The sequence below is a fragment of the Hibiscus syriacus genome, unplaced genomic scaffold, assembly GCF_006381635.1.
Source record: "Hibiscus syriacus cultivar Baekdansim isolate YM2019G1 unplaced genomic scaffold, ASM638163v2 tig00000973_pilon, whole genome shotgun sequence".
Classification (NCBI taxonomy): Eukaryota; Viridiplantae; Streptophyta; class Magnoliopsida; order Malvales; family Malvaceae; genus Hibiscus; species Hibiscus syriacus.
This window is the reverse complement of record NW_024061839.1, coordinates 21,991-36,945: the sequence shown is the minus strand read 5'-3', so window position 1 is coordinate 36,945 and position 14,955 is coordinate 21,991. Positions and strand designations below refer to the sequence as shown.

At 35.2% G+C, this 14,955-nt stretch overlaps 1 protein-coding gene and 1 pseudogene across 1 annotated transcript; both read right to left on the bottom strand.

The window, feature by feature from the left end:
• Positions 1-1,653, bottom strand: LOC120118573 (transcription factor DIVARICATA-like). Its single transcript, XM_039138599.1, has 2 exons — positions 912-1,653; positions 1-707 (listed from the first exon to the last, which is right to left on the bottom strand). Exons 1-2 carry the CDS (start codon positions 1,328-1,330, stop codon positions 215-217), a joined length of 912 nt encoding a protein of 303 aa, XP_038994530.1. The 5' UTR covers positions 1,331-1,653; the 3' UTR covers positions 1-214.
• Positions 1,654-6,891: 5,238 nt separating this feature from the next.
• Positions 6,892-14,748, bottom strand: LOC120118582 (annotated as a pseudogene).
• Between the last annotated feature and the right edge of the window lie 207 nt (positions 14,749-14,955).

The following is a 14,955-nucleotide window of genomic DNA, read 5'->3' as shown; positions in this document are numbered from 1 at the left end:
GATTCAACTACAGAATCTTAAATACAAGGGAAATCCAGGTTTAAGAATCTTCCCTCACAGTTTCACATTTCATACTCTCAAGTTCCTAGCAAAACTCAATCCTATCACCTCTTGTTTTGAATGCTATGAACTAAACTCAAGTTCTTGATAATATACACATAATAAAACCATAAAAGCACAAAGACAGCTACAATAATCAACTGGCAGGAGGAACTCAGAATAGGTGGTCTTGAGGGTATTGTTCGGCTGATTGCATCTGAAAAACCAAATTCTGAGGTCCAAAATAGGACTCATGTGCAGCACTTCTTTGCAGACTATGCCCCTGCATTTTCAATCCATAGGAGGGATCCTCATAAGGAGAAGACATTAGCATACTTCCTTGTGTTGAATTGAAAGCCATTGTTGCCCCGCGGCAAGGCTGATTCCATTGAAAGTGTGTTCTGGGCATGGCAGCAGAATTTGGCTGCTGAGGGAGCTCGGGTGGAGTACCCCTATTGTCCGGGGAAGCAGTTCTCATGTCGTTGAGATTGATCGTTGTTATGTCATGAATGCTAGCTCTTCTCTTATCCTTCCCCCCTGAAAGCTGCCTGATGAAATATTTCTGAGCGTGACTAGCCACCTGAGTCGGTGTTCGAGTGACAACGAAATTGCGAGATATATTTCTCCAATCTCCTTTGCCATACTTTTTTAGTCCCATTAGAAACAATCTGTTAAAAATCCATGAACATCGATTCTTGTCAATGAAATGGAAGATAAATATAAGGAAACCAAAAGCAAATTATATTTACTCAAACAATTAAAATCCTCACAAATATAATTTCTTCACCTGAAAGTACTGCTGATACAAACAGATAACATAGATCATAAAAGAATGAGCACAATTATAATTTGTCATAACCATTTAAACTTACTTGTGCTCCTCTTCTGTCCAAGGAACCCCTTTTTTCCTCTCATGATCTCCAGGCCTGCCTGATGAAGATCTCTTTCCACCGAGTCCATATGACTGTTTCAATCCATCATAGCCATGGCTATTCACCCAATCCAATGTGAATGGAGATGTGTTATATCCAGGAATTGGAACCAGACCTGCTTCTATACTGCTAACATCAGCTTCCAATTCTCTGTATTGCTTGATTACATCTCCGACCGTCTTCCCTGGGATCATAGCAGCCACTTTCTGCCATCGGTCCGGCGTATCTTTATCGTACACCGCCAAGGCATTCTCGAACATCTTGTTCTCTGCTGATGTCCATTTCGTGCTCTCTTCAGCAAGCCAATTTGTGCTGGAGAGATAAGATGCCGACGACAGAATTTCCATTTCCCACTTCATAACATCAAATGTAACCAATAAAAATTAACAAAACACAGAAGTTTTGTCTGAACAAGTTCCTAATTCACTAATCGTTTCAGAAGATTGATCATCACTCGAAGAATGGAATTTCGGTTATAGAATTCTATAAGAGTTAAAACAGAACGAGAAACTATTGGGAAAATGCAGACTTGATAGGGTATCAAAGGAAAAATATCAGCGTTAAATCAGGGAGCATTTGCAAGGAATCAGAATATTTTTTCGAGTGTGTAGGCAATCCATGAGGAATCCAGAAAATACCCACTTTCAAAACAAAAATTCAAAGAAGAACTACAAAATTCTGTAGCTATCAAAGTAAAAACACTATGAAAACCCTAACACCACAAATTCGCGCAATTCAAGAACTAAAACGGCGAATTTTTCAGTACTAGCAACGAAACAAACTGTAAAATAGGAAATACGCAGAAAAACTTTTTGAAGGAAATTTGAATAGGAACTCGCTGTATTTATAACATAGCTGAGAAAATAATTATATGTTTTTCTCTTTGTCGAGTAATAATAACTGAAACAACTAACACTCGGATTCAACTTCCTCGATAACCCAACTAGGGGGAAAAGGAGAAGCTGACAGCAGAATCCAATAAACTAAGCTGAACCCAATAAACAAAGAGCTGGAAATGAAAACCCAATTTGGAAACTTTAAAAAAAATGAAGGAAAAAAAACACTGAATTGAGTAGAAGAATGATGGAAACTAAGAAAGATGTGCTATTTTCTTCTTTTTCGTAGAGAAATTAACATAAAATAAAAGAGAAGAAAGATAAAGTAAAAAGAGTTCTAAGCTCGACAAATAAAGAAGCAAAGCTACTAACAAGCTTCAAACAATAAATGTGTTAAAATCTCTGGGAAGAGAGAGAAGAACCGGAGAAATAAGAAAAGATTATTGGAGGAGAAAAGGGACAGTAGGGAGAAGTTATACGGTGCGGCATGCTTAAAAACGGTTAAAATAAAATATTACCGGTTTTATTATCGTTTAAACAATAAAATTGATAAAAATTATTTAAATTTTTTCGGTAATTACCTAAAATATTATGTTAATCCGGTCATTTTTTTAAGCCTAATAATATTTTCTGTATTTGTTTTTCGAAAATCCAGTAAAAAATACCCAATAATAATAAAATCGGTAGCGCCTAATAATGTTTCCTGTAATTTTTACCGGTTTTATTATTTAATACAAAAATAAAACCAATAAAATCTTGTTTTAGCCGTTTTTTAGTCTGGTGCACCGGAGCTATCCCGACAGTAGGGGATACGGTCAGCTTGAAATGGGGTAGCCGCCAAAAGAACGGCCCAGATCAACGGTAAAATTACATGCGGGCAACTGGATTTAGTGGGGCCCTGAGACGGTTGCAACTCTTTGATTGGGCAGTCACCCTAATAATTGTACAGGGTACGATCTCAAGGACGACGAAGAACTTAGTCCCCCGATCTGATCTCGACACGTGGGAGTAAAAAATATGGGACTTGATGGTAGGTCGACCCGTAAGTAGCCTAGTTCATGGCTGAACCAATGAGCTGGATACACGTAGGAGGTTAAAAAAGTGAGTATTTAAATAAGTCGAACAAAAAATATTGAGCTAATCGAGTTTATAAATTTATTTATTTTTTGAATTTTTATAAATCCATTGGAACTTATGAAATTTTAGTTGGGTCAAATCTAATATATTTATTTAAATTTAAATATACTTATTTATAATATTTGATATTTTTAATTCTCATATAAACTACTCTATCTAATTATATACTATATACATACTATTTTCATATTTTTACATATATAATTAATATCTATAATATTATTTAATAAATGAAAACCATATAAAATTATATAATATGTTTATAATGTTATTTAAATATTTTGAGGATAAATTATCCGTCAGAGTGTGAATGTAGGTGATCATTGATCATATTAGATTAGATTTTCAATTAATTCAATTTCAGCTAAAGTAGTATACTCTTTGTTTTACATAAGACCTAACCCGAGGTTAAAGGTTTCCACTCGCCACAAATTTGATATGATTTTTAAGAATAAAAATATATGGCATTGGTTTTTTTGAAAGAAAGACCAGCGAAAGAAATAATATGTGCCAGAGAGTAGCTCTAGTTGAAATTGAAAAATGAAAAACAGAAATTGGGGAAATTAGAATCATAAATTATGTTAATTAGGCAAATATTTATAAATCTAAATCTAATTTCATTCTAAATTCAATTCTTTCGTACATAAAATTTGATTTGATTTGAAATTATTTTTAAAAAATTGATCTTATAAGGTTTAATCAAGTTATAATTCGTCGGGTTTGAATTATTTGATCATCCCTAGGTATAAATGATTCAAAAAACTAATGAAAAGAAATAATACGTAAAGAGTAACAGTCAGAAGACCAAATTGATTAAAATACAAAGTTGAGCTATAATTGAAAAAGAAGAAAACTTATTATTAAAAAGAAGAATTGAAGTTATATAAGGATTTTGCGGTGATTAAGGAAACACATAATTCAAATTTGATAATAATAATAAAATAAAAACTTAAAGCGAATGAAAAATTAAAGAAACAATAAAATCACAAAAACAGTTATTATCTACCACCTTAGTTTTCTAAGCTAGATCTTTGGGACAAAAGCTTTTTGCATATATTTATGGATTTTGGGTGTAAAAGTCGGCTAATATTGTTCAGTCAAAGCAATCAACACACATTTAGATATGGAATTAGTTAAAATCGATATTGATGTTCATCTCAATGATTTTAACAAATTCATTATAGGACTTTTTTAGAACCTGGGGTTTTTTAAAAGAAAAAAAAAAGATTTTAAAGTGTTAAGTTAATATTTTTATCGAAAACAAATTAACAGTTTAATGATTGAATTGTAAGTTTTAAGAGTTCCGTGATTAAAATATAAGTGTGTTAAAAGTTTAATAACTATTTATATAGTTTAACCAATAATTTAAAACTTAATACAGTGAACAAATTGTTTAAATTATTCATATTTTGTGTGGCGAGAATGTTGGTTGAAATCAAACTGTCCCTATCCTTCATTATGAAAAATAATGATTATAGAGTCTATTCTAACGAGGGACATATGGCTTTTAGGTTCCCTTTTTAAGTGTCAGATGAGTCTGTTTGGTGGTTTTTCAACTGAAATCAATGAATGACAACTCTATTTCATTTTCCCATTTATTTCAGTAGTAAAGAAGGAAATATATATATATATATATATGATTACGTCATCAACAGTAATCCAATGAACTGATCAAGATTGTCGTGACACATGAATTCGTCGGGTAAGTCTTACATGTTTAATAATTGTAAGAAAAACTCTATAGGATGGAGTTACATATTAATGATATTCATAAACGTCAACAGATTTTACTTTACTTGGTATACTTTTCTAAAAATTTGATTAATATAAAATGTTATTTAAATTATATTTTTTTTTATTTATGTGTCCAAATTATTTTTCGATTAATCTATGCGTCTAACGTTATAAATGTTATTATTTTAAGTGTCTCAATTGTAACAATTATTAAAAAAAATTCCATTAAATGATATGTGTCACATCTATATAATTTTGAAAGTTTTATTTTAAAATAAAAAAAACTTTAAGAATGTATTTTTTTTCAAAAAGAACTTAATATTTTTTTGAAATCTTAGAAAAACTTTGAAAACTTTAATTTTAATTCATATACCCACATCGATCACTGTCTTTTATCGTCGTTGTTATCGCTATCGTCGTCGATCGAATCTTCACTGATGACACAACACCCAAAAAACACCAACCAACTATTAAAATCTTATCCCTAAATCCCTTAAAAATTTAAATCTATAAACACTAATTTATAAATCCCTAAATTACTATATTATATACCTATGAACGACGGGGTGGTTTTTGAGGAGGTTTGAGGGGATATAGAGGTTTGAGGGGATATAGAGGAAGAGTGGATATTTTTTCTAGAAAAACAATATTTTCTTTTTTAATAATAAAATTTTAATGTGACAAGTAGTGGACATACATGTATTTTAAGGTGGGCACGTGTCAATTTTAAAATATAAATTTATGTATGTTAGTTGTTTATTTTATTGATGATGTTCACTCTGAAATTTTATTTATTTCTGGTCATACGCTTTTTTTATTAATATATGTGTAATCATTCTAAAAAATATTTATGGATTTGTCACTGAATTTGACCCGTGTCACTTACCTACCTTTTTAAATGTCGTTACAATCGAGACACTTAAAATGGTAATGTTTGTAAAGTTAGATACTTGAATTGATCGAAAAGATAATTTATACACCATGAATGCACGAACCAAGCGACTTCGGTGGTAAAAGATTTGTTGTTATTCCTTGAGGTATCAGGTTCGAGCATCATGAACGCTAGAGGTGTAAAAGTTTAATCTCAAATGGTTAGGAGTTATCCTTAAACATATATTATCTTGTAGGTAATAGTTATCTCATATTAACAATATATATATATATAGAAGCCAAATGAATATCGCATGTAAAAATGTAAATAGTGTGTATTTATACATATATTATTTTTTAATTATATTATGACGTTTATTTCAGTTATCATGTAATATTTAATATTATAAAATTAGGATATAGTGACATTTAATTGTTGGAAAGAGCAGAAAAATTAATTAATTAAAGTAAAACTAATGTCGTAATTGTAATAGAATACAAGTAGGTGAATGTTTATCTGTTGAAATCTCAATTTCCTAAATGAGTTGCAGCAAATTGTTGGGTATAATAAACAGAGAGTTAGAAATGCCGTTAAAGGAAGGATGGGAATGGGAGCAATAATAATGGAGTGGTGAGGCTAAGGGTAGAGAAAGCGACTGCAAATGCATAAAATTCATTATTATTGAAGGCCCCAACAGTTTTTTGTTTTCCATTAAAGGAAACTTCCCCCTTTCCCACAGCTCAGGTTTCAACTTGCCATCATTTTGGTTTGTTTCATAGCTATACTTGCAATATTAGTGACATGCATCCTTAATGTTCATTGAACCGTGTGCCCAACTGTAACTTCCAAAGACCTATCGAACAAAAATTAGTTTTTACCGATTAAAAACAAATATGATGTTCATATAGGTAATATTATGAGAATAATACTTCAATTTTTTTTATATCAAAATTGACATTCAAACAAATTTTTTTCTTCATTATATAGAAATATGGATATTTTTTTAAATAAATATTTATTATTTTAAGTAAAAAACATAAAGACCTTTTGTAGTTGGTACATCCTTGATGAGGGCAGCCAGCATTCCCTTTAATGGGCTTGAGATTTGAGAGCTATCCCCAAGTCTTAAAACTCAAATCCAAACATTGAGGACGAGTAGACAAATATAAGATTGAAAGGAAAAAATTGTAACACTTCATCTTCATTTCAAGCAGGATTTGTAGAGTACAATAACATTTAAAACCTCTAAATTTTCAACACTTGCAGTACTCAATAAGAATTATTATTCAAATTGGACCAAGCTTTGCTCAAAAAGAATTATTTTTTGTAATGATTTAGCTTTCTAGCACTTGGGGAGGTCACTGGGTGGTGGTAAAAGAGATTCATTTGGTCCTTTGCCATTATCCACAACAAATGCCATTTTAAGTCCCCAGGTCGTATGTACTTCCAGATGGCAATGCATGAACCAAACCCCTGCAAGAGAATAAACAAATTATGAACGTTTTTTTTCACTTGAAAAATCGAACCACGAGACTTTCACCTACCTGGATTATCTGCCCTGAATCTTATAGCAGTCCACCCACCAGATGGAACTCCATTGTGTTCCTCTCAACAGGGTCAACGAGATTGAAGTTTTTAGGGTCCTTTTTCGGGTCAAAATTCCCCACTCTCCTTCCAACCTCGAAGAAATTGAATCCATGCAAATGAAGAGGGTGGTTCTCCGGTGTAATCATCCCAGTATCTTGTAAAACCAGCTGCACAGTGTCGTTATAAGCCAATCTGTATAGTTTCGTCCCTCGTTTGGTCGCCAAGTTTGTCAGTTGTGTGCTTGTGTAGTTAAATGGAACAGGAGGATTTCCAGGGAAATCACTTGTGAAAACCCCATTAATGTTGAAGAAATGAGCTTGAAGTAGAGCCGTTTTCGGCATAACAAACGTAACATTGTTGATAGAAGCCACGACTCGACTTCCGTTGACACATGTAGGACAAGGGTTGATGCCGAGACCGACGGTGAAGAGAAGGGAATGATCAATCTTCAACGGGACATTAGCAGGATATTGTTTAGAGTTCAAGCTCCGAAGTGCATTCGTAAAGCTTGTTGCCACTGAGGTAGCGTTTTTAGGAGGGGGTGATACTAGAGTAGTGGAGGTACTCGTAAGAGAACCGGAGTAATGTAATGTAGCTGTGGCAGTTACGTTGTCGACCGCAATGGGTGCGTCCATGAAAGGTGAGGCGACGACCAAGTACTTCCCGGAACGTCGGTGGGTTGTTAAGAGGACATTTGTGGTCTGCCCTGGGGATATGACAATGGTGTCTGTCTTAAAAGGTTTCACATATGTGGCATCAACTTCGACGACAGTGAGTTGATGGCCGGCAACCATAAAGAATAGTTCTTCATTGAGCGCAGCATTGACGATTCGAAGCATGTATGTCTTCCCAGGCTTAACTTCCAGTTTATATCCTCCTGCAAATAGAGTGAAATATTATTCATGGTTCAGCTTGAGGTGTTGATTTAATTTGCAAATCTCTTGGTACCGAGTTCTTTATTTTTGTTTTTACCCTTTGAAGAGCAGCTTGGGGTAGATCCAGGGTGGCCATTGTTAAAAGTCAAATAATTTAGGCACCAAATGGTGCTTTGTCAAAGTAAAAAATTAGGCACCTAATTTTTGTTGAAATTGGGTAATGGGATAATTAATTTTAGTCATTGTAATTTAGGGTAATTATAAGATTAGTCCTTAAGTTTCAACTATAAATACCCTAGCTCATTTAGCTTCAAAATCATCCCAAAGCATTCTATCTTTCTTCTAATACTAGAGAGAATTTAGAGAGTTTCTTGAGAGTTGTTTTCTCATTTTTATCAAGAGAGAATTATCATTGTTTTCTCCTTGGTAGATCGAGAGAGGTTGTAATTCCTATTTTTCTCATAGTGAAATTTTTCTACCGTTGCCCGTGGTTTTTACCCTATATAATTTAGGGGTTTTCCACGTAAATTTTTGTGTCTATTTTTATCTTCATTTTTATTTTCTCAAATTATCAGTTGCGATTTTTCTCTATCCGATAGCCGTCTTCCGCAACAATTGATATCAGAGCTAGATTAGAGTGTGTAATATCTGCTTATTGTCTTTGTGGTTGCCACCAAAAGGTGGATCCTCCAACATAAGAAAATAAGAAGTTATTACTCATTCTTTGAAGGTTCCAGAGAACTATTCACGATAGTGAAATAGTGGGAGCTATCCGTAAAAGAAGCTATGGCAACGAAATTTGATATTGAAAAATTCAATGGGAGAAATTTCTCATTGTGGAAATTGAAGATGAAGGCCATCATCAGGAAAGACGGGTGTCTAGCGGCTATCAATGAAAGGCCGGTGGATTTCGCAGATGACATCAAATGGAACGAGATGGACGGGAATGCTATGGCCAACTTTCATCTAGCATTAGCAGATGAAGTATTGTCAAGCATCGAGGAGAAGAAGACAACTAATGAGATATGGGATCATCTCACCAAATTGTACGAGGCCACATCGCTGCACAATAAAATTTTCCTTAAGAGGAAATTGTACACTCTCCGTATGCCAGAATCTACTTCAGTGATGGAGCACTTAAATACACTGAACACCTTATTTTCTCAGCTTACATCCTTAAGCTGTAAAATAGGAGAACAAGAACGTGCTGAACTTCTACTTCAAAGTCTACCGGATTCGTATGATCAACTCATCATCAACTTGACAAACAGTAATGTCACCAGTCTAGTCTTCGATGACGTTACAGCTGCTGTTCTACAAGAAGAAAATTGGCGCAAGAACAAGGAAGACAGACAAGTAAATCTGCAACAAGCAGAAGCGTTGACAACGATGAGAGGGGGATCAACATAACGTGGCCAAAGCAGCAATCACAAACATGGTAGATCAAAGTCAAGAAGCAAGAAGAATTTAAAGTGTTACAATTGTGGAAAGAAGGGTCACTTGAAGAAGGATTGTTGGAGTCTAAATAAAACCTCCAATCCACAAGGCAATACCGCAAACACTTCAGATGATGGAGATGCTCTATGCTGTGAAGCGTCAACCACCGTGGAAGGAAGAAAACGATTTGCAGATATATGGCTCATTGATTCGGGAGCAACATATCACATGACCTCAAGAAAGAGAATGGTTCCATTATTATGAACCTGTCTCAGGAGGATCTGTGTATAGTTGCAATGATCATGCCTTAGAGATCGTTGGCGTGGGAACCATCAAATTAAAGATGTATGATGAAAATATTAAAGTTGTTCGAGATGTGCGGCACATGAAAGGTCTGAAGAAAAATTTATTATCCTACGGATTGTTGGATAATAATGCTAGCAAGATTGAAACACGGAAAGGAATCATGAAGGTGTTCCGTGGAGCGCTTGTGATGCTGAAAGGCGAAAAAATAGCTGCAAACTTGTACATGCTGAAGGGAGAGACTTTGGTAGAAGCAGAAGCCTCTGTTGCCTCATGTAGTTTAGATTCTGCAATGCTATGGCATAAGAAACTTGGACACATGTCAGAACAAGGAATGAAAGTCCTTGTGGAGCAAAAGCTACTTCCAGGCTTAACAAATGTATCACTTACTTTGTGTGAGCATTCCATAACAAGTAAGCAGCACCGGTTGAAATTCAGCACATCAAATTCTAGAGGCAAAAGTGTTCTAGAACTGGTTCACTCTGACGTATGACAAGCACCAGTTACATCCCTAGGCGGAGAAAAATATTTTGTCTCATTTATTGATGACTACTCCAGGAGATGTTGGGTGTACCCTATTAAGAAGAAGTCCGATGTGTTTTCAACTTTCAAAAACTTCAAAGCGCAGGTGGAACTTGATTCTGGAAATAAAATCAAGTGTTTCAGATCAGATAATGGAGGAGAATACACAAGTGAAGAATTTGATGATTTTTGTAGGAAATAAGGCATCAAAAGACAGTTCACAGTGGCGAACACTCCTCAACAAAATGGAGTGGCAGAGCGGATGAACAGAACCTTGTTAGAAAGAACAAGAGCAATGTTGAGGGATGCAGGCCTAGAAAAATCATTCGGGGCAGAAGCAGTCAATACCGCCTATTATTTGGTGAATCGAGCTCCATCAACTGCAATAGAGCTGAAGACACCAATGGAGATGTGGACTGCTAAACCAGTTGATTATTCAAACCACCATGTATTTGGAAGTATTGTGTACGTGATGTACAACGCCCAAGAAATTTCAAAGCTAGATCCAAAATCCAGGAAATGCAAATTCTTGGGGTATGGCTGATGAAGTAAAGGGGTATCGCTTGTGGGATCCTACTGCCCGCAAAGTGATCATTAATAGGGATGTTATCTTTGTAGAAGATAAGTTACAAAAGAAAAGAAGATGATGATAGCGCTGAAAAGTCAGAGACTACACAGATACATGTGGAAAATGAGGTTGAACAAGGAGATTCTTCTGAAGCAGAACCAGCACATGATGAATAAGAACCAAGGAGTTCTGAAACTCCAACAACTCGTCAATCAGATCGTGTGAGAAGACGTCCCAATTGGCACTCAGATTATGTTATAGAAGGTAATATTGCATATTGCCTTTTAACAGAGGACGGTGAGCCATCAACATACCAGGAGGTAATACACAGCTCAAATGTTTCACTGTGGATGATGGCGATGCAAGAAGAAATCAAAGCCCTTCATAAAAATAATACATGGGACCTTGTGCCACTACCACAAGGAAGGAAGCCAATTGGTAACAAATGGGTTTTCAAAATCAAGCGAAATGGTGACGATCAAGTGGAGAGGTATCGTGCAAGACTGGTGGTCAAAGGATATGCTAAAAAAGAAGGTATTGATTTCAATGAAATATTTTCTCCTGTGGTTCGACTAACAACAGTTCGAGTAGTTTTGGCAATGTGTGCTACATTGGACTTACATCTAGAGCAGCTAGATGTTAAAACAGCTTTTCTTCATGGAAATCTTGAAGAAGAAATTTATATGCTCCAGCCTGAAGGTTTTGAAGAAAAAGAAAAGAAGAGAACTTGGTTTGCAGGTTGAACAAATCTCTGTACGGTTTAAAGCAGGCGCCGAGGTGTTGGTATAACAGATTTGATTCCTTCATTATGTACCTTGGATACAACAGACTTAATGCAGACCCTTGTGCTTATTTCAAGAGGTCTGGTGATAACGATTTTGTTATATTGCTGTTGTATGTGGATGACATGTTGGTTGCAGGACCCAACAAAGATCATATTGAAGAATTGAAGGCACAACTGGCTAGGGAATTTGAAATGAAGGACTTGGGATCAGCAAACAAGATTCTAGGGATGCAAATTCACCGAGAAAGAAGTAATAGGAAGATTTGGCTTTCATAAAAGAATTACTTGAAGAAAATCTTGTCACGATTTAGCATGCAAGATTGTAAGCCAATTTCTACCCCTCTTCCTATTAACTTCAAATTATCCTCCGGTATGAGTCCTAGCAGTGAAGAAGAGAGGATGGAGATGTCTCGAGTACCGTATGCATCAGCAGTGGGAAGCTTAATGTTCGCTATGATATGCACAAGACCATACATTGCACAAGCAGTGGGAGTGGTTAGTCGGTACATGGGGAATCCAGGCAAAGAGCATTGGAATACAGTAAAAGAGGATCCTGAGATACATCAAAGGGACCTCAAATGTTGCATTATGTTACGGAGGATCAAACTTACTAATCAATGGGTATGTAGATTCTGACTATGCAGGGGATTTAAATAAAAGCAAATCTACGACATGATATGTGTTCAAAATTGCTGATGGAGCTGTAAGCTGGGTTTCAAAATTGCAATCAGTTGTGGCTACATCCACAACAGAAGCATAATATGTAGCAGCTACACAAGCCAGTAAAGAAGCAATTTGGTTGAAGATGTTATTGGAGGAGCTTGGGCACAATCAAGAGTATGTCTCTCTGTTTTATGACAGTCAAAGCGCCTTGCATCTAGCAAGGAGTTCAGTACCATTTCATTTGTGAAAAGGTGGAAGAAGGGACGATAGATATGCAGAAAATCCATACCAAAGACAACATAGCAGATTTCATGACGAAGGCGATCAATACTGATAAATTTACTTGGTGTCGATCCTTCTGTGGCCTGTCAGAAACGTAAGCAACATGAAGGTACAAGGTAGAAATAATGGTGTGAAGATATGATTATTCCAATCAAATCTTCAAGTGGAAGATTGCTAAAAGTCAAATAATTTAGGCACCAAATTAGGCACCAAATGGTGCTTTGTCAAAGTCAAAAATTAGGCCACCTAATTTTTGTTGAAATTGGGTAATGGGATAATTAATTTTAGTCATTGTAATTTAGGGTATTTATAAGATTAGTCCTTAAGTTTCAACTATAAATACCCTAGCTCATTTAGCTTCAAAATCATCCCAAAGCATTCTAGCTTTCTTCTAATACTAGAGAGAATTTAGAGAGTTTTCTTGAGAGTTGTTTTCTCCTTTTTATCAAGAGAGAATTATCATTGTTTTTTCCTTGGTAGATCGAGAGAGGTTGTAATTTCTATTTTTCTCATAGTGAAATTCTTCTACCGTTGCCCGTGATTTTTACCCTATATAATTTAGGGGTTTTCCACGTAAATTTTGTGTCTCTTTTTATCTTCATTTTTATTTTCTCAAATTATCAATTGCGATTTTGCTCTATCCGATAGCCGTCTTCCGCAACAATTGATGGTGTGCGCATCAGAGACATTCGGGACTAAACCAGATTTTAAAGCTTCATTAATGACGGCTTCAACATCTGATTTCCACCATTCACCTACAAAAAAATAATAATAATAAAATAAAAAGGAACGAATTTTATTGATAAGAAGTAACACTACCTCTGTTTATTATCGTGCCTAATTACCTAAGATAACGATCTCTTCCTTGTGGGGTTTAGGGAAAGGATAAGGAACACCACGCTTGGGCAAGATAACGATGGCACCGTGGACGGTGGCTCTCAGCCATAGAATATGTGCGTGCCACCAAAGGGTGCCTCTTTGGCCGGTCACGGTGAAGTTGTAAACGTAGCTCTGCCCTGGTTGAATCGGGCACTGGGTTATATATGCTGGCCCATCTGCCCAACCTGTACGTATTTGCCTAATCCCATGCCTGGAACCAAAATCAGAATCCATGGATAAAGCTATTGATCCTAAGAAACTGATCAATGATGGGGAATTAGAATTATTACCAGTGGATGGAGACATTGTATTTGACATGGTTAACCACTTTGACGAGAATGGTGTCATCCTCTCTAGCAACTAAAGTAGGGCCAGGGTAGCGTCCGTTGACGGTGACAATCGGCTTGGTTGAGCACAATCTTGTTGTATTTTTCAACACCACCTGCATAGTTTTACAAAAAAACAACATCGGTTCTTTTTGTAATAACCATGCTTGGAAAATTTTAAATTATCACGTTAAGGCCGATAAAAAGAAAGGGAAACGAAGAAAATCGATGATGGAAGAGCAAAACATTCATGAAGATGCAAAGTAGAATTAATAACATGTTAAAGTGAGTAAAGTTGACAAGATTTTATATCTGAAATATATATCACGTGAGTAAGCCAGTTTATTTACTAATCATCTAAAAACTTGAACATATGTTAGAATTGCACTCTATTTCATATTATCCAGATCAAAGAATATTAATAGATATTCAAAAGTATTTGATCAATCATATTAAAATTTGAAAGTGAAGTTCAATGATGACGGAACAATTAATATAGTTTTAAATTTTAACAACTCAATTTAAATATCAGATACGAGTATATGTTTGATATAGATATATTTTATATCTTTAAAATTTTCCTTTATATTTGAATGATCATATCATATATCTAATGTCCTAAACCTTCTATAAAATTTTCCTTTATATTTGAATGATCATATCATATATCTAATGTCCTAAACCTTTAAAAGATAAGGACTATTTCATGTCAATGAACAAGTTAGAAACTCTACCATGGGCAATGATAGAGAGTAGCTAATGGAGATCATGCTTTTCTTCTAAGCATTAAATAGGTCATTATATACCATTCAGGAAATAAAATTGAACTTACATTGAACTTGTAGTGCCGAACCATGCACTCTACTGATGCTGGAAACCATAAAAAAGCTAAAAGCATAAGAATTCTAACAATCCAAGCTCCCATCTCCAATAATTGTCTCTGTTTTTCACTCAATGCCAACCCCAAATTCGGTCTCTTCCTTGATCGGTGTGCACTCTCTCAAGGCCAACTCAAACGTATATAAAGAGGCAAAAACTAGGTCTTGGGAGAGCCTCTGTTGCCGAGTCGTTTTACTTAGTTAGGTGGAAATGGAGAATACTTGAGAAGGAAGGGGTGGCAATGTATAAAACCATAGGATATATATGAAAGATTTCTTTTGTATCACACTAAGTAGTTATC

Excerpts from the sequence above, each read along its gene's own strand:
- LOC120118573 (XM_039138599.1), bottom strand. The coding sequence starts at position 1,330 with ATGAAGTGGGAAATGGAAATTCTGTCGTCGGCATCTTATCTCTCCAGC. Across the intron at positions 708-911 it reads TGGACAGAAGAGGAGCACAA|ATTGTTTCTAATGGGACTAA; the intron begins GTAAGTTTAAAT and ends GATTTTTAACAG.